A 19,650-nucleotide genomic window follows, 5' to 3' on the forward strand; every position below is an offset into this window, starting at 1 on the left:
CGCGGTTAGCTTTGATCCTTGGTTGCGCTTCTCCAGCTTCTACGAGGCATTGTTTGAGCTAACTGCTGGTTGAGAGAAAGTGCTCTGCTTCATATAGGAAAACCATGCATAGACCTTTCTCTCAACCAGCCGTTAGCTCAAGCAATGCCTCGGTAGAATATTCAATTATAGTTACAATATTGGAGGAACATATGTACTCGGTATTCTCAACATCTCTCACAGAAGATCCTACATGCACATAACTGACAATGCCAACCAGATTTTATCAATTAAAATCAACTCAAGAGGGCTGTCGAAATGTATGTTGGTCGCTAGCTAGTTTGCGTTTTCTTTTATACAAACCTACCGTAAAATTTGTAAATTTGATATCTCACAATTGTTTTCTCATTAGATTTTCATGTTATGTTACCTATCTGTCGATTTAATAGTAAATTTTTTGGGTTTTTCCTGCGTAGCTTAGGTGGAAGACAAAGAAGACCCCCTTTTGGGGAGCCCAAGCCATCTATGAGATACCACTTTGGAAGAGTTAGAATTCTAACCTTGTGTCAAGACCTACGAGCGAAGGGAGACATGTTTTTTCCAAATATTTTACGTGATCGTGAAAAGAACAAGTTATAAACCATATGAAGGCGAATTTCCTATTTATTGGACGAAAGTATTTTTTTTATAGGACATCCAAGCCAACAACTTAAAAACAAGTAGGAAAAAAAATTAGTGGGGTCCCATTTACAAAACGGTCTTCTGCCCCTAAGAATATTTCCAAAAACTCCTACGTGAAATTTCAAAAGCTGACGGTGTGACGAAGATTAAAAGAAATAGATTTTATGATAGTTTTTGCACAAAAATTACAAAATAAATTAAAATCCCATATTTTTATGAATATTTTGAATTTTGCGTGCACGTTAAGGAAAACGTTACAAACCATTTGTAATCGGTTTTTTTTTACCATTTATTGAGCATCAAAATTATTTTTATAAAATATTTAAGCCGAAAATTTATAAATAAATAGAAAAATTGGCCCAAAACATTACCAAAACGAAGTTCTACACACAAGAATATGTCCAGAATGTCATACGTGGAATCTCAAAATCTCACAGTGCAACAAAGATGAAAAGAAATAAGCTTTATAATGGTTTTTTTTAACAAATTTACAAAACTGATTAAAAATTGTGAGTATTAAGGAAAGCTTTAAGGCAAAACTGATTAGCCCACAATGTTTGAGAAAGCAATAGAATTTTGTATTCTGGCTAAATAAATTGTTTGGGCATTAAGGAAAGTGTTATAAACCATTTGAAAGTAGTTTTACTTTTTATTGAGCGTTGAAGTATTTTTTTTATAGAATATATAAGTTGAAAACTTAAAAATAAGTAAAAAAAACTAGTGGGGCTTAAAATATTTACAAAATGGTGTTCCGCCTATAAGAATATATCTGAAAATTTCTTATATGAGATTTTCAAAACCTTAGAGCAATTCCACTCCTAAGGACTTTGCGCCAGCACCCAGCGCATTTATCCACTTAAATGAACAGTAACATACTCCAATGAACAGTAATAGGCCAAGGCATCTCCATCTCTAAAAAAATGCGCTGGCACCTAGTGAAAAAATGCGCTGGCACAAACGATCTACATCCCTACAAAATGCGCTAGCACCTAGCCCATTTAAAATATTTTTAAATTTTGTCAAAAGAATAAAAAAATAAAATAGTTTTAATTTCGGATAGGATTTTTAACCAATCTCGTCACGCCACATGTCATTATCTGAACGTACAATTTTGTGAATAGATTTCCGCTAAGATTTTCAACCAATCCCGACACGGCACGTGTCACTTCCGTTTTACAATAATTTAGCCAAGATTTCGATAAGATTTTCAACCAATCACGTCATGCCACGTGTCATTATCTGAACGTACTATTTTGTGGATAGATTTCCGATAATATTTTCGACCAATCCCGACACGCCACGTGTCACTTCCGGTTTACAATAATTTAGCCAAGATTTCGATAAGATTTTCAACCAATCACGTAGTGCCACGTGGCATTGTCCAGAACCTCATCCTTTCTTTTTTTGTCCATATAAACCCTACATCCCTACATCCATCCTCACACCAAGCTCAATCCTTCTTTTTAGCTCAGAATCCTTGTTCATCGCCATTTTTTCCATGTACATCGCAAAACGCTTTCGTAATTTTACTCCACATTTCTCGCTTATCCATCTCATTACCCGTAATCGGGTCATGAGTAGTGTGAACCCAACATTCACACAACGTAACATCTTCAATAAGCTTCCACGAAGACATTTTTTTCTCTTAAAGTGTAGAAAATATTGAAATGTAGATAGTATAGAAAGTGTAGAAAATATTGAAATGTGGTGTAAAGGTAGAAGATGAGGGTTAGGTATTTATAGGAAAAAAATTAATATTTTTCAAAATTTTATGTATTTTTTTTTAAATTTTATGTATTTTTTAATAGTTTTTCTGTATTTTTTAATAATTTTAATGAATTTTAATAGTTAATTAATTTGGACCGTTGGATTTGAAAAATATTCAAATCCAAGAGCTAGGGACTTGCCACGTGGCCAACGGTCATATTTATGACCGTTGGGTTGTTTTTTTATTTATTTATTTACTTTTTGTGAAAAAAAACTTGGACCGTTGATCTATGATCGGACGGTCCATTTTAAAAGTCAAATTTAAATTTTTTTTATCGTTGGAAATCCAACGGTCTACAAAAAATAGCCGTTGGAAATCCAACGGCACTGAGGAGGGCCACGTAGCCCTATTCTGGGTGAACACAAGTGGGCTGACAAGCGAGCCCCCCCCGCCTGCAACCCGGTCTGCTACTCGCGCACAAGCGCGCTTGTGCTGCACGCGCCTGCTAAACAGGCCGGCCTCTAGGTCTGTCCGAAATGGGCTGGCCTGTTGCCTAGCTTGGGCTGTGTGCCAGGCTCTTTTGCGGGCTGGAGCAAATTGACAAGGGGCTGGGCAGTTTTTTAGACTAGGTGCTGGGCAATATCCACTGGGGTGGAATTGCTCTTACAATATGGTGAAGCTGAAAAGAAATTGTTTTTATAATTTTTATGGAAATTTGCATAATTAATTAAAAATTATGAGTGTTGACCCACTCTTTTTGTGTTTTCGCAGAATATTTTGCATGAGTATTAAAAAACAAATGTTATAAAGTATACTAAAACAATTTTACTATTTATTGAGCATAAAAAATATTTTATGAAAATATTTAGGCGAGAAACTTAAAAATAAGTAGATATTTTTTATTTTTTATTTTTTATTTCGACGAAATATGGAAATACCAGAAAGCCTCTCCTAGTTCCCTATCGCGGAGGGCCTGAGCGTGGCGCTTTAAACAAAAGGGCTGCCGTCTGTGTGCATCTGAGCGACCACTGCCAGCATTTCGGGGGGCTTCCGAAAAATTCAATGACTCAGTAAGTTTGACATGCAATTATTCAGGCTTCCTTATTAATTTTCCGTCAATTCAATAGAATTGGGTTTTGCAATTTCCTTTTAGTTTCTGGGCGCGATTGTGATATTACTCTTGGGAATCTTCTTTTTCTTAGTTAGAATCATGGAATAATATGGAAATTGATTTCTTTTAAATTGTGTAATGTGTTGTTTGAGCTTCATCCTCCAATTCCTCCCGATGTTCCATAATCCATGTGCTTTAAAAATAAATCCGCTTAGATATTATTAGATAAATACATGAATTCGGATTTGGGAAATCCACAGGCAGTGATAGTGCTCATAGAATAGAATAAAGAAATGGGGTGATTTGGCACTAGAAGACTAGCTGCAGCCTGCAGGAATGGATCCTTAGAGTTTCATCGATTATAATTTCTTCTCAACTTGATGTAAATATGTATTTATTGCAGTGAATCTGATGGTGCATCGGTAGGAACTTCTCTTGTAGATATGAGTCATCTTTTTGGACAGGATGATGATGATGATGATGATGATCAAAGGACTCCAAGTTCTTGTAAAGATGGATCAAGTCTAGTCCAACCACATGAGCCGTATGTGGGTCAGGAATTCGACTCACAAGAAAGTGCACTGGCATTTTATAATGCCTATGCCACTCGTATGGGTTTTGTTACTCGTATGAACGATATGTATCGATCCAAACACGATGGAACCGTCATTGGGCGGACATTGGTATGCAACAAAGAGGGTTTCCGAAAGCCTGACAGGCGTGACAAGAAGACCCTAAAGCCTCGGGCTCAAACTAGGGTAGGTTGTAGGGCAATGCTGTCCATCAAGAAACTCAGTGTTGGGAAATGGGTTGTTACATGGTTCGTTAGGGAGCACACTCATGCATTGACTCCCAACAAAGCTCTAAAAGGACTGATCAATGATCAAGTACCGGTAAGATCTTTTACAGTTGTTATTGACTTTAATTTGTTTAAAGCAATTTTTTGTTTTGCGTCATGGATATTAACTCATATTAGACTTGAAACAATCTTATATCGAGGTTCTGCAACTTAATTTGGTCAATTAAATGGGATTTTTGGGAGTTACAGAGCTCATAATGTATCTGCTGCGCATGTTGCTCAATGACATATTTTTTAGGACTTCATATGAGAGTTACATTATTGAACAGGCCTACAAGTTGACATTGCAGTTGCATCGCATTAGTATGACCTGAAATTCATTTACCTCAGGCTTCTTTTCTTTTTTCACCCTGTCGTGTGTTTGTAGGACGATAAGACAAAGATTGCAGAGTTAACTAACGAGCTCTTCCTCGAGAGAAAGCGGTCTGCTGCACTTAGAGAAATAGTTGATCTTCTATTTAATCACATTGAGGAACATACGCAAGACCTGTCGAAGAAAGTTCAGCATGTTGTCGAAAATGTCAAGGAGCTTGAATCGGAAGGGAAAAACCGTCGTAGCCTCGGATAGGCCTGGCATTCTAATGTACATTGAATATTTTCACATTAGTTTGATACTTTTTATTTTATTTTGCGGAACAAGTATTACTTCGAAATTTTTAAGTATGAGTTAGCTGTGTTTTGTTTGAAACAGCCAACCCTATATACAAATGCTCGTATGGTTGTCACATGGCACAAGTAACGAGTGCAGAATGTAGAATGTAGCATGCTAGAGTTGAGAGGTTAAGCCATTATTCTGTGCACTATGGTGTATGAGGGTGAGGTTGTACCATCCCTTCCGATCCCATTCCCGCCAACACCATCGTCCTCGCCGCCAGCCCCAGCTCCAAAGATACCGAAACTGGCGGTCACTAGGGGGAAATCTTCTAATGATCCCATCCCCCGGAGGCATAATTCAAGAAATTTGTTTATGCAGGATTCATTTAGTAAGACAGTAGCTTTGTACATTAAACTGAGCGCTGCATGTACAGGGCAAACTTTCATTCGCAAAAATTTAGTTGAGATTGGTCATCTTACAATAAAGGTGGGTCTGGACTGGACATTCTACCGACGGATAAAGGGCGTTAAAAACACAAGTTCAGTAGTAAATCTCCATCTTCCAAACTTGAGGTGGGTACAACTGTAGAAGCACCTTTAACTACCCAATTTAAAAGCATCCACAAAGAGGCCTAGGCAAACACCTGCTTTCCAGTAATTTACCATCATGACAAACGACTTGAGCCTCCCACTCGATTGAGAGGGGGGCTTTCTATACATTAGCATGCCAATACCTTCAATGGCAGCAACCACTATACCCGCAACCAAAACATCCCAATCCCCGGTCTGCCCCAGGATTGTAGCCAACGCATTTGCCGTGTAGAAACCCAAAAGAAGAAGAAATATTTTCATGGGAAAATTTTTCCTGGCTAAATTCAGCTTCTCCAGTAGCTGTCTCCCACCTGCAGTCACTATCCGACCCAACCGGGTGGCATTGAGATTAGAGTTGTTGCCATTGATGCCCTCTTGCCCACCCTCATCGGGAATCCCACCTGTGTCCAAGGCAAAGGCTATTCTCCACTGTCGTCTTGTTGACTGAAAACTGCGTCAGCATACCAAAAATAAGCATGTTAAGAAGGGCATTAACATATTTTTTATGAAACAAGGCATCAGTATACAGCAAGCTTTTGGACCAGGAAACTTATAACTCCTAAATACAGTTCGCACAACTTTTATTTGATGTGGATATATAATGTTGACTGCCGACAAAAAGTTCCAAAATGACTGAAATCATTCTCTGTAAATCCCTCTCCCATTCCTTTAAGCCCCTAGTTCTTAGTGAAGGCAGGATCTTGGAATAAGTTCCTAATCTGCAGCAAATTTGGGCATAATTCCACATCATAATTTTCTACGACTCCGAAATAGGTAGGGTGGGGATACAGCAGATCAAAAAGAGGAAATCCAAGAAAGAATGCTAGAACAACAGAATCAGTCTATGCAACAAGGATGCATACAACTCACATTATTTATAAAGTGCTGCTAATTATTAAGGTATTCCTAGGAATAAGAGAAATCTTTAGTCATCCGTTCATATAAAGATATAATGCAGTTGACCTTATTCTGTAAACAACAAGAAAGCAGAAAATGCAAAAGTTCAGTCAGATATAGCATAGAACAATACAAATTTTGAATGACCCAAAAATATGTATACCTCCTTTGGGGGAATGGCAGAGACTTTATGCGAATCTTTGAAGTTTGGACCATGAAAAAAGTTGGTTCGCTGCAACAGTTGTGGATCATACAAGTTGCAAGAGCTACATGTGATCTTTCAGGAAATTGATTCTCCAGTGGTGGTGCGGTTCCTATTCGAGAGGCCAAGAACTAGAATAGAAGGATGGAAGGAAGAGAAAATGAAATTGTGAGTACACAACACAAGCCTTCAATTTGGACAGTGATGATGGTGACTCAAGGTTAAGGATTGTTACAGGGGCTCACGTGAGTTTGATTCTTGTATGGTTATGAACATAAATCCATTTTGGAGAATGAGGTGGAGCCTAATTGATTCCATGGCAAGGTTGATACTCATACTAGTGTGAGTGAGTCTTGGTATATTTGATAGAGTTGTTGGTATCAATCATCCATAACCAAATGAAATGAAGAAAAGAAAGCAAATTGCACATGAATTTATTTAGGAAGCAGAGAAAATGAACAAAATACATAATGATCTGACCTCCCAGAAACCCCTTCTTTTGCGAGAATACAATTAACAATCACAAACAAGGCAGACAGATGATGATAAGAAAGAAGCCCAAAGAAAAAAAAAAGGAAAATACTTGGAGCCAATTACTACTAGGGACAGGAGTCAGGACCCTTGGGCATGAACAGAAGAATCAACAAGCCGTTGACCCAGCCATAAGGAAACATTTATAATAAAAATTATAAAATTACAAGAGATAAAGATAAAGAAGATTACATTACTCGCCATTGAACTTTGAAGAGAACAAGTGCCAGTAGTCGGAAGACAGCGGCGGTGGCAAGGCTTCGTCTCAGCAGCGGCAATTATCAAACCGGAGCATGAATTCAGCAGCAGCAGCAGCGTAACTCTGGGTTTTACTTTTTGGAACAATCCATTCACTTTTTAACATTTTGTTTATGGAAATATACATCCCTGAAAAGAAAGACGAATGTCATTTACTAAAATGCCCTCCACTCTATGACTCGGTCATTGGTGTGTGTCTTATCTTGTGTTTCTGTTTCTGAATCTCAGCTGTGCAGAGTGAAGAAGACCCAGCAAATGAGGGCAATTGGGCGAATTGGGGTGAGCGGAACTGGAATATTCAAAAGATTATTTATTTATTTTTGAGGAACAAGATGGGTGGTGGGTCGAGTGGCATTCTGATGATGGTGTTTAGGGTAATAATGCTCTGCCACTGCCTCCCTCTATTTCTCAATCTCAATCTCAATCTGTATGCGGTAGCAGTAACAACGACTGAAGAATCCGAAGAAGAATTCCAACAACAACTGAGGAGGGCGGTAGATGTGAAGGGAGGCCCCGACTCAGTTGTGTGGGTGGTTCAGCTCTCTGATCTCCATTTCAGCGTCCACCATCCCGACAGAGCTCTCGACTTCAAGAATTTTGTGGGTCCCGCCCTCTCCTTCATCAACCCTTCTCTCGTCTTCATCACCGGTGACCTCACAGGTCTGTTTCCATATGTCATCACATGGATGATGGGTGACGGATACTAATAATCTCACAGTCACAGGCATAGTATTGATTAGTGCATACTTATGTTTGGATTTTCATATGTAATTATTAATCAGATGGAAAAAGCAAGGATTTGTTGACAATGAAGCAAAATGAGGACGAGTGGCTGGAATACCACAACGTCATGGAGGACGTCATCAAAAGGAGTCGACTTGACAAGACCCTCTTCTTTGATCTCAGAGGAAATCACGACAACTTTGGCGTGCCACAGCTCGGCGGCTCCTTTGATTTCTTTTCAAAGTACAGCATCAGTGGCCAGTTGGGCAGAAGACGGAATGTCAACAGTGTCACTCTTCAGGTATTATTCCTCTCACTTTCAGACTTTCAGTTTCAGAGAGAGATGCTTCATATCTATATGTCATCGTGTATTCAATAACTCAACTCAACTTGTGTGCTTAGTTTACCCAACATTGAGTTCAACTTTAATTGTACGTTCCCAATTCCCATGCTTTGATCACAGATGCAACCGTTCCCTTAAGTGTTTGTTAATTCAGAAGCTTTTCGTCATTTCCCCAACTTTACGCCTTTTATTTCCATCCAGACTGGTGATCGGAAGCATCTCTTTGTTGGAGTTGATACCACAATGTCTGTTGGTTTACGAGGTCCAACTAATCTCTTTGGGCATCCAACTGATCAACTATTAGCAGAATTGGATACACACCTCTCTCAGTGGGACTCTAGATCACAAGAACCATTAAGCAAGATTTCCTTTGGGCATTTTCCTCTTTCATTCTCAGTGACCTCAAACTCCGGGAAGAGACTAAAAGATATATTCCTCAATCATTCCATATCAGCTTATATATGTGGGCATCTGCATTCTAGCTTTGGCAGAAACTTGAAGAGGCGCCATCAGTTGAGTCGTCACTTTTTATCCTTGCAAAAGTTTTTCCAGCTTAATGTACACCAGCCCTATTTTCATAGTGCTGTTAACTGTTCAACTGAAGCCCCAGCCGCCAAAGAGTTCTGGGAGTGGGAGATGGGTGACTGGAGGAGGAGCAGAGCCATGAGAATTTTGGCCATTGATAGAGGCCATGTTTCGTATGTTGACATTGACTTCAAGTCAGGCACCAAAAAGACTATCATATTGCCAACTTTTCCCCTGGACTCACGGTTCATGTCAACATCTTCATCCCATCACGAGTATGAATGTCATGATATGGTCCCTTTATCTTATGGGACAGTTAGAGCCCTGGTGTTTTCTGTTTCTCCAATTGTATCAGTTACAACTAAGATCTATGACTCAAGACCTGGATTTCTCAATCTGGTATTTGAGGCACCCATGCAAATGATTGGGGATAACACCTCCAGGGGAGATCTTTATGTTGCTCCATGGAATCATAGAGCCTTTGAGGATCCAGTCCCTAGCAGATATTGGTTGCAAATAGAAGCAACAGACTTCATGGGCAGATCAATTTTATCTGATTTGAGGCCATTTTCTGTTAATGGCCTTACTACTATGACTTCATGGACCTGGAAGGAATTTATGGTCATGGGTTGTCAATGGGATGCCTTGTATTACCCAATGCTCTGGTGTGCTGTATATTTCGTACTCTCCATCCTCCTTATTCCAAAAGCTATCCTCACTTTCTCAGTTAGGCATTTCACTTACAAGAATAAGGGCTTCGTGAATGCTGTAGGATTGGTTTTTCAGGAGCTCTGCAGGCTTCCCGTAGCATGGTTTGGTTTTTTAGGATACTTGTTCTACCTTATATTATTCCCCTGGGTTACTGGGCAAGTTTTCACTGACGGCAAGGATAAAGGATACATGACCTATATGGGGTGGGTGGTCAAATCTTTTAATCAGAAGGGAAAACATGAGTATGTTGGATCTCCAGATGTAATGGTAGTGGTTCTTCCACATCTCGTCTTTGTGGTTTTTCCTGCTCTTTTCCTGACTGCAGCTTTGGCTACTGAAAAACAGATCTCCAGAGAACATTTTCTCTCCGTTACAGGGAAGAAAGAAGATGACTATGGTCCAGAGGAAAAGAGATCTTTATGGTACGATTACTCAGGTAATAGGAGATCAAATTCTGGTGTTGGAAACCGGTGGATTCGAAATGTACTTTTGGTTCTTTGCTTTGCAGTTTGTTGGAAGCACTTTATGGTAAGGTTTCTTTCACTGCCCCTCATTTCTGCTTAAAATATATGTCGTAAATATGTGAATACTTTTCCAGAATTCTTAAGATAATGGAGGCAAGAGAAGTGCTTGGAACCTTGCAACCACCATTCTGAAACGTTGCAAGGTCTCCAAACTGAATTCTCTTTCTTCTATCGTCCTGGGAACCATATTGAAGTAATGAGTATGAGGGCATAAATCAAGATGCATCTTTTGTTTTCTTTGTAATCAGTTTGCATATTGTACTTATGTATGTTGTACTTTGGTTTCTATGTTTCTTTTGTCTCTGGATTGCAGAATTGCAGGACTCTCATCAAAGCATATGAGATGAATCCCATTCTCCATTTTCCTGGATATAGCCTAACAATTCCACTACTGTTGGCTTATACGGCCTACAAAACCAGGAGTGTATAATTACCACGCGTGCATTGCAGGAAGCAAAATTCAACTCGCATTTCTTCATGTTGTATCAGCATTCCTTGTTGCTAGCCGGTAACCAGATTAGGGGGGATTCATTCATGCAAACTTGGGTTTGGGTCAGGTGACGAAATAAGACGACTGGAAAATTGGTGCTTTGAGTCTTAGATGTCCATCATGGCTGGTGCATTTGTACGTATGGGGTTGGAGATGACTTGTGTTGGGAAAGCAGGCAGCCCTAGGTCCCTACCTAGCTAACCTAGGCCACGCTAGGGATATATTGTACTTTTGTAACTTTGTTGCTTCTAAGGAGGTGGGATTTGCAATTCATCTCTCTTTTGCATCTTATGATACGTGAACTTGCTGAGAAATTGATCTTGTCAAATACCGTTTGATACAAAATTCTCTGTTAATCTTAATTCAGTCACAACAAAGCCGATATTTTAGAGCATCATAAGAACATGCGCCGGATGTAACTTCAGTCAGATTGGAAATCCAAATCGCCGTATATTTGGATTTTACTTGCACAATGATACAAGAAAACAAAGGAAATTGAAGAATAGTTCAGAGGGAAGTTGGAGCGAAAGGAAAACTCAAAGGGGATTTCGTTCGATAACATTCAAGATGAGAAGAAAAAAAAAAGGAAGATAAATAGTACGTAACTTATTTAATTTGCGCAGGTGCAGCAGGGGACTAGTTCACTCTTACAAGTTACAACCACTACCCCCGACTTTTTTTAAAGATTCAAACTTCGCTACAATTTTATCAGCAACTGATTAATGACATGAAAATCACAGATCCAGGGCATTTGCATTTGCATGAATCAAGACAGCAACGTAAATGCTAGGCGAACAACAGAACTATATACAGCTCATGTTCCTATAAACAAGCAAGACACTCTCTTCCTCCCACCCTTGTTATTTTGTGCATCCTCCTCGCACTTGCAATCCCAACCCGCCAGGCCAATTCTCCGCTGCAATCTGCCAGCCAAAGAGGCAAAACCAAGGCATCCACAACCGATTAGGCCAATTTGCATAGGAAACACAAGTTACCGGCGCTGTTGACACATCTGGCACACACTGGCCGACCTGACATTTGCGAAGGTGCAATGTTCACAGGACCAGTGGCCTAAATCGTCAATGTTTCTACTCGAACTACTAGACCTGGATGTTGTAGCCTTGACCCTCCCACCTCTTCCCTTACTTGAACCTCCCAAACACTTTGAGCTTACTGTCCTGCTGCAGGCACCATGGGAATCCACGTCTGATAGACCATTCTCCAGAGCTCGAACTAAATTTTCAAAGTAGTTTCGAGTCACGCTGTTTTCATTGAAATTGAACCGTAAATCAATAAACTGAAAAGCTATATCCTTGTAACCCGAGTCAACTTATCCAATCAGAAAACTATAGTGTAATATCTTTAGTCGAACATAACCTGGTCAATCCAGCAAGTTTTGTGCGGAACTCATTGAAATCTTTTGATGGGTCCTCATCATTAAGGTAGACTTGTAGCTCCTTTTCTGCACATTGATGAAGCCGTTCCAACCCAGACTCAGCTTCACCTGCAGAAACAGAAATTAATTAGGACAAAGCAACATGATGCATCGTCTCTCTTCGAGCTGGAGAAAATGACATACCTTGCAAGTACTCAAAGAACTGTCTCTTGGCATGTTCATGCTCCGGTAAATAATATCCATAAGCATACGTCCATTTTAGTACTCGCCTACATTCAACTATCTGAAAATACAGAAAATTTACTAAGAAAAAGCAAAACACTCTTGGTAGAAAAGTGTGGTAACTTGTAGGGTACCTGTAGCCAGGCCTCTGTAATGAACTTCAGCTGTGACTCAGGTTGGCACTGGATATCGCTCAGCTTCTCAAGCTACAATAACAACATCGACAGTATACATAACTTAAAAACGCTGAACAGAAAACAGTAGGTGGAGAAAATTGTACATATATAAAATACACTGCACTAAGCATAAACCCAGGAACACAAGCTATACACAATTGATATTCACATAAATCACCAATACCAGAATCACTAACCAAGAAAGACCTGATAGTAAAATGTTTTACTTACGTGCACAGTTTGCATCTGCTGCAAGTCTGCAAGTGCTTTTTGACGGGACTGCAGTGAAGGAAAGGTTAAAAAAAAAAATTAGACTCTAACATAATGTATTTTATTAAGTATAGTAGATTGTCATGAAGAACATGTATTTTGAAATTATTAGATACTATTTTATACCCCAGCAAAGAAGAAAATAGAAACTGCTAAAGCATCAATTTAAAAAATAAAAACATCTGCACATGCACAAAAAGCCTATGATAAACGTCAAGCAATTGACATTAAGTCAAAGAAAGCATCTGCTAAAGCATCAAGGAGTAAGCAAATAAGTCAAAGAAAGCCACATGACTTGTTTTATTAAAAAAAACAACCAATTTTAATAACTAATTGACATTTCCAACAATGAGCAAACATCAATACTTCAGAAAACTGAACATAGCAAGCATAATGATTAGTTGTCAACAGAATTGTTGCCTACAAGTTTGTAACATGTGAAGACATCAGCAATGTAAAGGAAATATATAAACTTGTCTTCTGTACGTGTTCATGCAGAGTCACATTATGTATATATGACTGTTTACTACCGAGGCAAAACATAGCTAATAAGTTAACCGAACCTGGTTCATTAAGAAAGATGTCTTTTAGATAGATAAACATTAGGAACTATGTGCATACATGAGAACTTCAGAACCCTGATATCTGAGTGACATCAGTTTTACTAAATTCTTAGGCAAACTAGGTACTTACCGATTGATTGGTTGCCCATCTTTCATAATAATGAGTGTACCTCTCCAGAGAGTTCTTGGCCATCTCTCTTCGTTTCTCTGCCTCATCATACTGTATATAACAATACGATAAGAATCATATATTATGGCACAAACTGAGTTAATAGCTTGAGAAAATACACGACCATCATAATAGAGATGCAAACTACATTAACATACCACTCCCTCCTGCTTTGCTGTCTCATAACGGTTACATGCATAAAAGCCACCTGTCCTTTCACCATGGTCCGACCACGCACCGAGGCAAAGCCTGAAAGCATGTACTACATGTATCAATGTTCTAGAAAGATTTTGTTTTTTCTCTTTTTGAGCAGATAGTGTTCAAACAAGGTGCAGATGACATGAAATCCAGCTTTGACATAAGAAAGTTATGCCTTTGTAAAAAACTAGGAAAGGGGCACAAGATATTAAATCATTTTTCAGATGATTGTGATACACAGGAAATCAAAGTACAAAAGGTACTGTTACTAAAATGCTTACCAGCAAAACTCAAATTTACAAGGTGGTGTGCAAGTGATGTGCATACAGCCTTGGTTTTTCTCAATCGGCCGTTTGCACTTTGGGCAGGGCTTGGAATTAGCCAATATCCTGAAATCCATCAACAATATAACTTAGTATTTTGAGCTAAAAAAGGTCGTACCCAGTGCACAAGGCTCCCGCTTTACGCAGGGTCTGGGAGAGGTGAAACTTAGTATTTTGAGCTAAAAACAATAAAAATTTATTTTGTGAAGCTGCTATTGATGACATGTGCATCAGAGAGAGATAGACCCTCAGGGAAATTTTGAAGACTTAAGTCTTCTTTTAATCCATCCCTGATGTAAACCTGACTGCCTATCTTTCTGTGGCTATACCTGTCAAAATATTTTGAACTAGGAACTGGAATAAGCACAATTTTGTCCAAACTATAAGCTTAACATCCAAACGTTGATATATTTTACTACAATATTTTAGGGAGTCATCAAGAACCCAGCTCCCAACTTGTAAAGTCCATACTAAGGGGACCATTACAGACCTTTTCTTTTGGCCGGCACCATCCCACACTTCAACATTGGCATTTGCGCACTACCTAGCTACAGGATTGTCGTGTAGATATGACATCAAAGCGTATATCCAGGATTCCAGGATAAGGTTTAGACATGTCATGCAATTATTATGGTAGGGACTGGCCATGCTTTAATCAAACATTACTTGGGTTCAGCACATAGATTATTTTCCCATCATCCTATGGGACCTGGAGAAGTCCAATGTTCACATCTGATCACTATTCTCCTACTTTATAAGGTTAGTATTCCGCCAATAACTAATGTCTTACGTACCAATTCATATTTTCAGATTCTGCACTATTCTTCATTATCCATTTTGACACAGTGCCGCAATCAACGGGACGGTGAGCTTCCTCAGTACACTGCAAGGTCAAATTCACATGATGTAAATGCCATGAGCACCTATGACGCACAGGATAACTTCATATGAAGCACCAAGTGGTATTATACAATGCTTAAGGGCTCATATGCATCATAAAACAAAGCATAAATATAAAACAAGAAGAAAAAATAACAAGCCATGTATATATGCATCATTACAACGCATATCATATTCTAATTTTTGGAGATTTCTCACATTGCTGCATCATATCATATCTTTATCCTGTACGCCATACAAAATGCACATACATGCAATATTCAACGAAGATAAAAACTATATGTGAAAATTTCAAAGAGACTCACATTCCAGCAAAAGCTATATGAACAGTGGCAGGTAACATCATAGCTTCCACCACCAACAATAAAATTTATTGCATAATCACAGCCTGGAGCAGGACACCATTTGGTCTACAGAGAAACATCCATGAAATAATAATGGTCAACAAAATATTGAATGAAGGCTAGTAAAAAAAAACATCCAAATGCAAAATATACGTTTAAAACCTTACAGAAAATCCATAAAGTCATGCATTACCTTGCCCTAGTTGTACAGAACAACTAGGGCAAGGTAATGAAGTTGTACAGAACATAAATATTTTTCTGTAATCACTTATCAGAAATGAAGCAATCTTTAAGTTTACTTCTAAGCTGCCACTGCAATACATTTCTCACTCATATACTGTTAACTATGACGTCACCAAGTCAACTGCATGTCTAGTTTACATAAAAACAATAGTACCGAATTTAAGATGGATCAACTAAGGCTAATTGATCAACTTGCCAACTAGAATGGTTCTACTTGTTTTTAATCACTATAACCTCAAATTAATTAAACGTTTGGCAAGTAAGAAGATATAAAGGCTAAGGTTTTGCGTTTATTTTGGGAGAATAGACAAATCGCTGATCATTGTGATCAAGGATCCAATCATGGGATTACCTTCCTATTGTCTTCAACATAAGATCTAAGAAAGTAGCGCGAATATTTCTCCTTCTCTTCATAGGAAGCCAAATCATTTATCATATCTTGGAAAACAACAGCACTACAAGATGGATCCGGACAGCGCAACATCAAACATCCAGGGCCATCATTAATGGCCGTGCTAATATAGCCTACAAGACATGGAAAATGATAAAAGAACGTAAGACAAAACTCGAAACTCATTTGGAAACAATAACAAGATGAAAAAATTATATATATATTTGTAAACTTCAGATTACTGGATACTAGATGACAGAGACGTAAAAAACATACAAAAATTGTATCAGCAGTACAAGAAATGGAACTACAATACATATAATACATCTCATTATCAACTCTACACATATAGCTCCTAGAAAATGCTATATATGATGGGAAAACATAGACCCACTAAATGATGACAAAAGGAGGACCAGTCTGGCCTTTTATGTGCAACCATAAAGTCACTAACAGAGGTCTTGCACAAATGCAAGAAATCCACATGTATTGAGGAACCTATAAACAAAAGTTTGACTAAATTGCTGAACATACTTTTCTTATATTACAGCATTCTTCCTTATATAAACGCATCCCTGGTGATAATAGAAAAGTGAAAAAATCATGCACACTACACTAAAAGTTCAACTTTTCCATGGAAGAAAAAAGAAAAAAATATATGACATTGTATCAAACCTGCCCAGCATGAGGAACAAAAAGGATGACCACAAGCTGCAGCATGCATCTTATCACGAGGATAGGTCTCAAAACAAATCCCACAATTAAGCTGTTAAAAGACAAGAACATGTTATCAAAGCTGTCAGCAATATATAACGGTTTGGAGCAAAAAAAAATAACTTTGAAGCAAAAAATGCCCAAACTTGATGACATACGAAAGCATGGACTGCTTACTTCACTTGCATAAGGGTATTCAACAACTGGTTTCTCGGGCAAGCCAACAGCCCTGCGAACCTTTCCTTCATCTGCAAACCACTCATCGTGTACTTTACTGACACTCCTGTGAGTATGAAGGAAGTATAGGTTCATTAGAAAATCCAGAAAAACAATGCACCATTGTATAAAACTTATCAAACAAATTGGGCAAGGTATAGTGGAAATTATGTGACAAACTAAATTTGGTTCACATAACCCAGGTACCCATTACCAAGAGTAAAGGCAATACATGTCAGCATGTAAAGAAATTAGCCAAATAAGCAAAGAAAACAAACATTGGAGACAGCAATTTACCAATTATGGTAGCGGAGCAGTATGCTAGCTGCAACTTTTGGAATAGAAAGCACTGTAGATATCCTCACAATATCCTCCTCTTGATGCTGACGAATGTCAGCCTCTGTCAAAACGGTGTAGTTTTGCTGCAATAAAGCATAACGAAATTACAACAATAATGAGAGCCACAACTAACTGATAAACTTCATTTTGGCCTATAGACAAGCATCCAAAACCCGTAAATTAAAGATCCATACATACACTTAGTAAACGAGATTATATAATGCAATAAAAAAATAAAGCAAAAATAAAGCACAGATATCACAGCCTAGTAGAGTTCATTACAAATTTCAAAAGTTTGGAATCCGCGTGTAGAAATCCACTAACGAATTTCATGTAAGGTGCAAAATTTCAATTAGTATGTATCAGTATCTTAAACTACAAGACTTTTCTCATCTTTGGACACAACAATGACAGCACACAACATTCTGCGATATGGATCAGTTTTAGCTTTACTTGTTCCGAGATCCAAATGCTTCAAGAGAAAGGTTACCAAATCCCTGGAGTTCACCGAAACAATGAACAACCTTCAAAGGATCCACAAAGATAAAAAATTAAAATAAATTAAAATAAAAAAGCCCCAATCACTTCAACCATGGTCAGCTACCAATCAAATAAATACCAAATTTCTCTAAACATAATTGGCTTTATCCATCAACAAAAGTCCCTGACTTTAACAAATCAACTAAAGTGCCCTAGGAGGGAGGGATGACTTTAACAAATCAACTAAAGTGCCCTAGGAGGGAGGGAGGGAGGGAGGGAGGGAGGGAGGAGAGGGGGGGGGGGGGGGGGGGGGGAGGGGCGCGGCACGTGCCCGAGGCCTGAACAAAAAAAAATTACAAATCAAGTCTACAAAAGAATAAAAAACACCAGATATAGTTAACCCACGATCTATGCAAACTCTTTTTTGTTAGGAATAGCAGCAACTACGGAAATCCTTCCTTGGTAACTCTAGCCCAACTAACCCAAATATCAAAATCAAGGATTATTAACATTATAACAAAGCTAATAATTCTAGCAGAATTAGCATTTCCACAGTACAAGTAAAGGCTCCGACTTTTTACATTCCCACAACACAAACTAAATTTACATTTCGGATAAATCAATGAAACCTAAGATCAAAATCAGCAACACTAACATTACCACAAAGCCGACTACAAAAAAAGAATAATTTTTTTATGATTGGACCCAATATAAAAATTAAGCATATTTAACATATGGACAAGTATTAAAAGGGCTCAACTTTCAAAACCCAGAAGAAGCATGAGAATAAAAAAATCAATTAGCCAAAATCATTTCAAAGAAACTAAAAGAGAAGTTATGAAATTGTGATAATTGAAGAGAAAAGCCACCTGGTATCGATGCGAGGCGACATCATTGGAATCGTCGGAGTCGTTGTCGATGAACTCGTAATCAGCAACTCCAGCGTCGTCGCTGTCCATAGCGCCAGCTGCATCATCATCGCCGCCACTGTAGAAATCGTCGTCGTCGTCGTCGTTGGCGTCGAGCATGTCGAACTCTTCGTCCGAATCCATTTCTTGGATTTCTGACGAAAAGGATCAAAACCCTAATTGGGAATCAATCCTAATTTGCATAGGACCGACTGGGGGTTAGGGGTGATTAGATTAGAGAAAGAGAGGGGGAGTGGCAGAAATGGAAATCAAAGGAGAAGGGAGCGTGAAAGGGGGAAAGAGAGTGTGAGCATTTTCTGTGGTTGACTGGTTGATTGGTTGATTGAAGAAGGGGAAGGAAAGAAGAAAGGATTCTGAGGAGATGGAAATGGAAATGGAAATGGAGAGAGGAAAATGTTGCTTTTCATGATGACTGGGATGGCCACGGTAGAGGGAGAAATAGGAACTCTTGCCGAAAGATGAGCAGGACTTCTACTCAAAATTTCTCAAATTGTTATAATTCATTGTCAATTTATAAAATTTTATGTTTATAATTAAAACCGTTGATATTATAAAGAGAAGTGTTATTAACATTCCAAAAATCTTATTCTACATAACTCACAAGTGTATTTTTCTTTCCATATATTGAAAGTTAAGTGTAGAATGAGAAATTTGTAGTGCTAATAACAATTCTCATTATAAATCATCATATAAAGACATGTTCTGTAAAAAATCAATTAAAACTAAGATCGTTTGACCATCAAATTATTTAAAAACAAATGAACAGTTGGCCATCAAACTATTTAAAAACAAATGAACGAAATTGGTAAAAGCATTACGAACCGTTATGTATTTGCTATAATAGATTGACTAAACGACCTTAGCTTTATTTTTTTTGCAAAGATGATATTTACAGTATGATTCATAGTATGAACGGTTCTAATCATACGCATAAAGCTATGTGATTAAAACACTAATGACACGTTTACGTAACCATAATGAAAATATAAGAAATTAAATTGAGGGGAAATTGAATTGAGGAGGAGTTGAAATGAGAAGTCATAATCGGAT

At 38.2% G+C, this 19,650-nt stretch overlaps 4 protein-coding genes across 6 annotated transcripts; 2 read left to right on the forward strand and 2 right to left on the reverse strand.

Annotated features, from left to right (window-relative positions):
- Positions 1-3,270: 3,270 nt before the first annotated feature.
- On the forward strand, positions 3,271-5,046 carry LOC126592708 (protein FAR1-RELATED SEQUENCE 5-like). Its single transcript, XM_050258467.1, has 3 exons — positions 3,271-3,438; positions 3,883-4,372; positions 4,706-5,046. Exons 1-3 carry the CDS (start codon positions 3,431-3,433, stop codon positions 4,904-4,906), a joined length of 699 nt encoding a protein of 232 aa, XP_050114424.1. The 5' UTR covers positions 3,271-3,430; the 3' UTR covers positions 4,907-5,046.
- Positions 5,047-5,334: 288 nt separating this feature from the next.
- LOC126592709 (ycf20-like protein) lies at positions 5,335-7,487 on the reverse strand. 2 transcript variants are annotated; one of them, XM_050258468.1, is made up of 3 exons: positions 7,346-7,487; positions 6,584-6,753; positions 5,335-5,974 (listed from the first exon to the last, which is right to left on the reverse strand). In XM_050258468.1, exons 1-3 carry the CDS (start codon positions 7,355-7,357, stop codon positions 5,530-5,532), a joined length of 627 nt encoding a protein of 208 aa, XP_050114425.1. In that variant the 5' UTR covers positions 7,358-7,487; the 3' UTR covers positions 5,335-5,529. The 2 variants fall into 2 exon arrangements, with proteins under 2 accessions (XP_050114425.1, XP_050114426.1); XM_050258469.1 differs by lacking the exon at positions 7,346-7,487 and adding an exon at positions 6,868-7,333.
- Positions 7,488-7,596: 109 nt separating this feature from the next.
- Positions 7,597-11,072, forward strand: LOC126592705 (putative metallophosphoesterase At3g03305). 2 transcript variants are annotated; one of them, XM_050258465.1, is made up of 5 exons: positions 7,597-8,071; positions 8,194-8,435; positions 8,679-9,980; positions 10,059-10,241; positions 10,551-11,072. In XM_050258465.1, the coding sequence occupies exons 1-5, from the start codon at positions 7,744-7,746 to the stop codon at positions 10,665-10,667; spliced, it is 2,172 nt and encodes a 723-aa protein (XP_050114422.1). In that variant the 5' UTR covers positions 7,597-7,743; the 3' UTR covers positions 10,668-11,072. The 2 variants fall into 2 exon arrangements, with proteins under 2 accessions (XP_050114422.1, XP_050114421.1); XM_050258464.1 differs by having other exon boundaries at positions 8,679-10,241.
- A 241-nt stretch (positions 11,073-11,313) lies between these two features.
- On the reverse strand, positions 11,314-19,065 carry LOC126592707 (probable E3 ubiquitin-protein ligase ARI8). The gene is made up of 15 exons (XM_050258466.1): positions 18,541-19,065; positions 17,150-17,274; positions 16,814-16,919; positions 16,598-16,688; positions 15,884-16,056; positions 15,250-15,354; positions 14,839-14,927; positions 14,003-14,110; positions 13,682-13,772; positions 13,485-13,574; positions 12,753-12,800; positions 12,480-12,551; positions 12,307-12,406; positions 12,105-12,231; positions 11,314-11,989 (listed from the first exon to the last, which is right to left on the reverse strand). The coding sequence occupies exons 1-15, from the start codon at positions 18,721-18,723 to the stop codon at positions 11,719-11,721; spliced, it is 1,779 nt and encodes a 592-aa protein (XP_050114423.1). The 5' UTR covers positions 18,724-19,065; the 3' UTR covers positions 11,314-11,718.
- Positions 19,066-19,650: the final 585 nt, after the last annotated feature.

The sequence above is a fragment of the Malus sylvestris genome, chromosome 12, assembly GCF_916048215.2.
Source record: "Malus sylvestris chromosome 12, drMalSylv7.2, whole genome shotgun sequence".
In the NCBI taxonomy this organism is placed as follows: domain Eukaryota; kingdom Viridiplantae; phylum Streptophyta; class Magnoliopsida; order Rosales; family Rosaceae; genus Malus; species Malus sylvestris.

Excerpts from the sequence above, each read along its gene's own strand:
- LOC126592708 (XM_050258467.1), top strand. Across the intron at positions 4,373-4,705 it reads TGATCAATGATCAAGTACCG|GACGATAAGACAAAGATTGC; the intron begins GTAAGATCTTTT and ends GTGTGTTTGTAG.
- LOC126592709 (XM_050258468.1), bottom strand. Across the intron at positions 5,975-6,583 it reads CTGCCATTCCCCCAAAGGAG|TTTTCAGTCAACAAGACGAC; the intron begins GTATACATATTT and ends ATGCTGACGCAG.
- LOC126592705 (XM_050258464.1), top strand. The coding sequence starts at position 7,744 with ATGGGTGGTGGGTCGAGTGGCATTCTGATGATGGTGTTTAGGGTAATA. Across the intron at positions 8,072-8,193 it reads CATCACCGGTGACCTCACAG|ATGGAAAAAGCAAGGATTTG; the intron begins GTCTGTTTCCAT and ends ATTATTAATCAG. Across the intron at positions 8,436-8,678 it reads TCAACAGTGTCACTCTTCAG|ACTGGTGATCGGAAGCATCT; the intron begins GTATTATTCCTC and ends ATTTCCATCCAG.
- LOC126592707 (XM_050258466.1), bottom strand. The coding sequence starts at position 18,723 with ATGGATTCGGACGAAGAGTTCGACATGCTCGACGCCAACGACGACGAC. Across the intron at positions 15,355-15,883 it reads ATGTTGAAGACAATAGGAAG|ACCAAATGGTGTCCTGCTCC; the intron begins GTAATCCCATGA and ends GTTTCTCTGTAG. Across the intron at positions 13,575-13,681 it reads CAGCAAAGCAGGAGGGAGTG|TATGATGAGGCAGAGAAACG; the intron begins GTATGTTAATGT and ends TGTTATATACAG.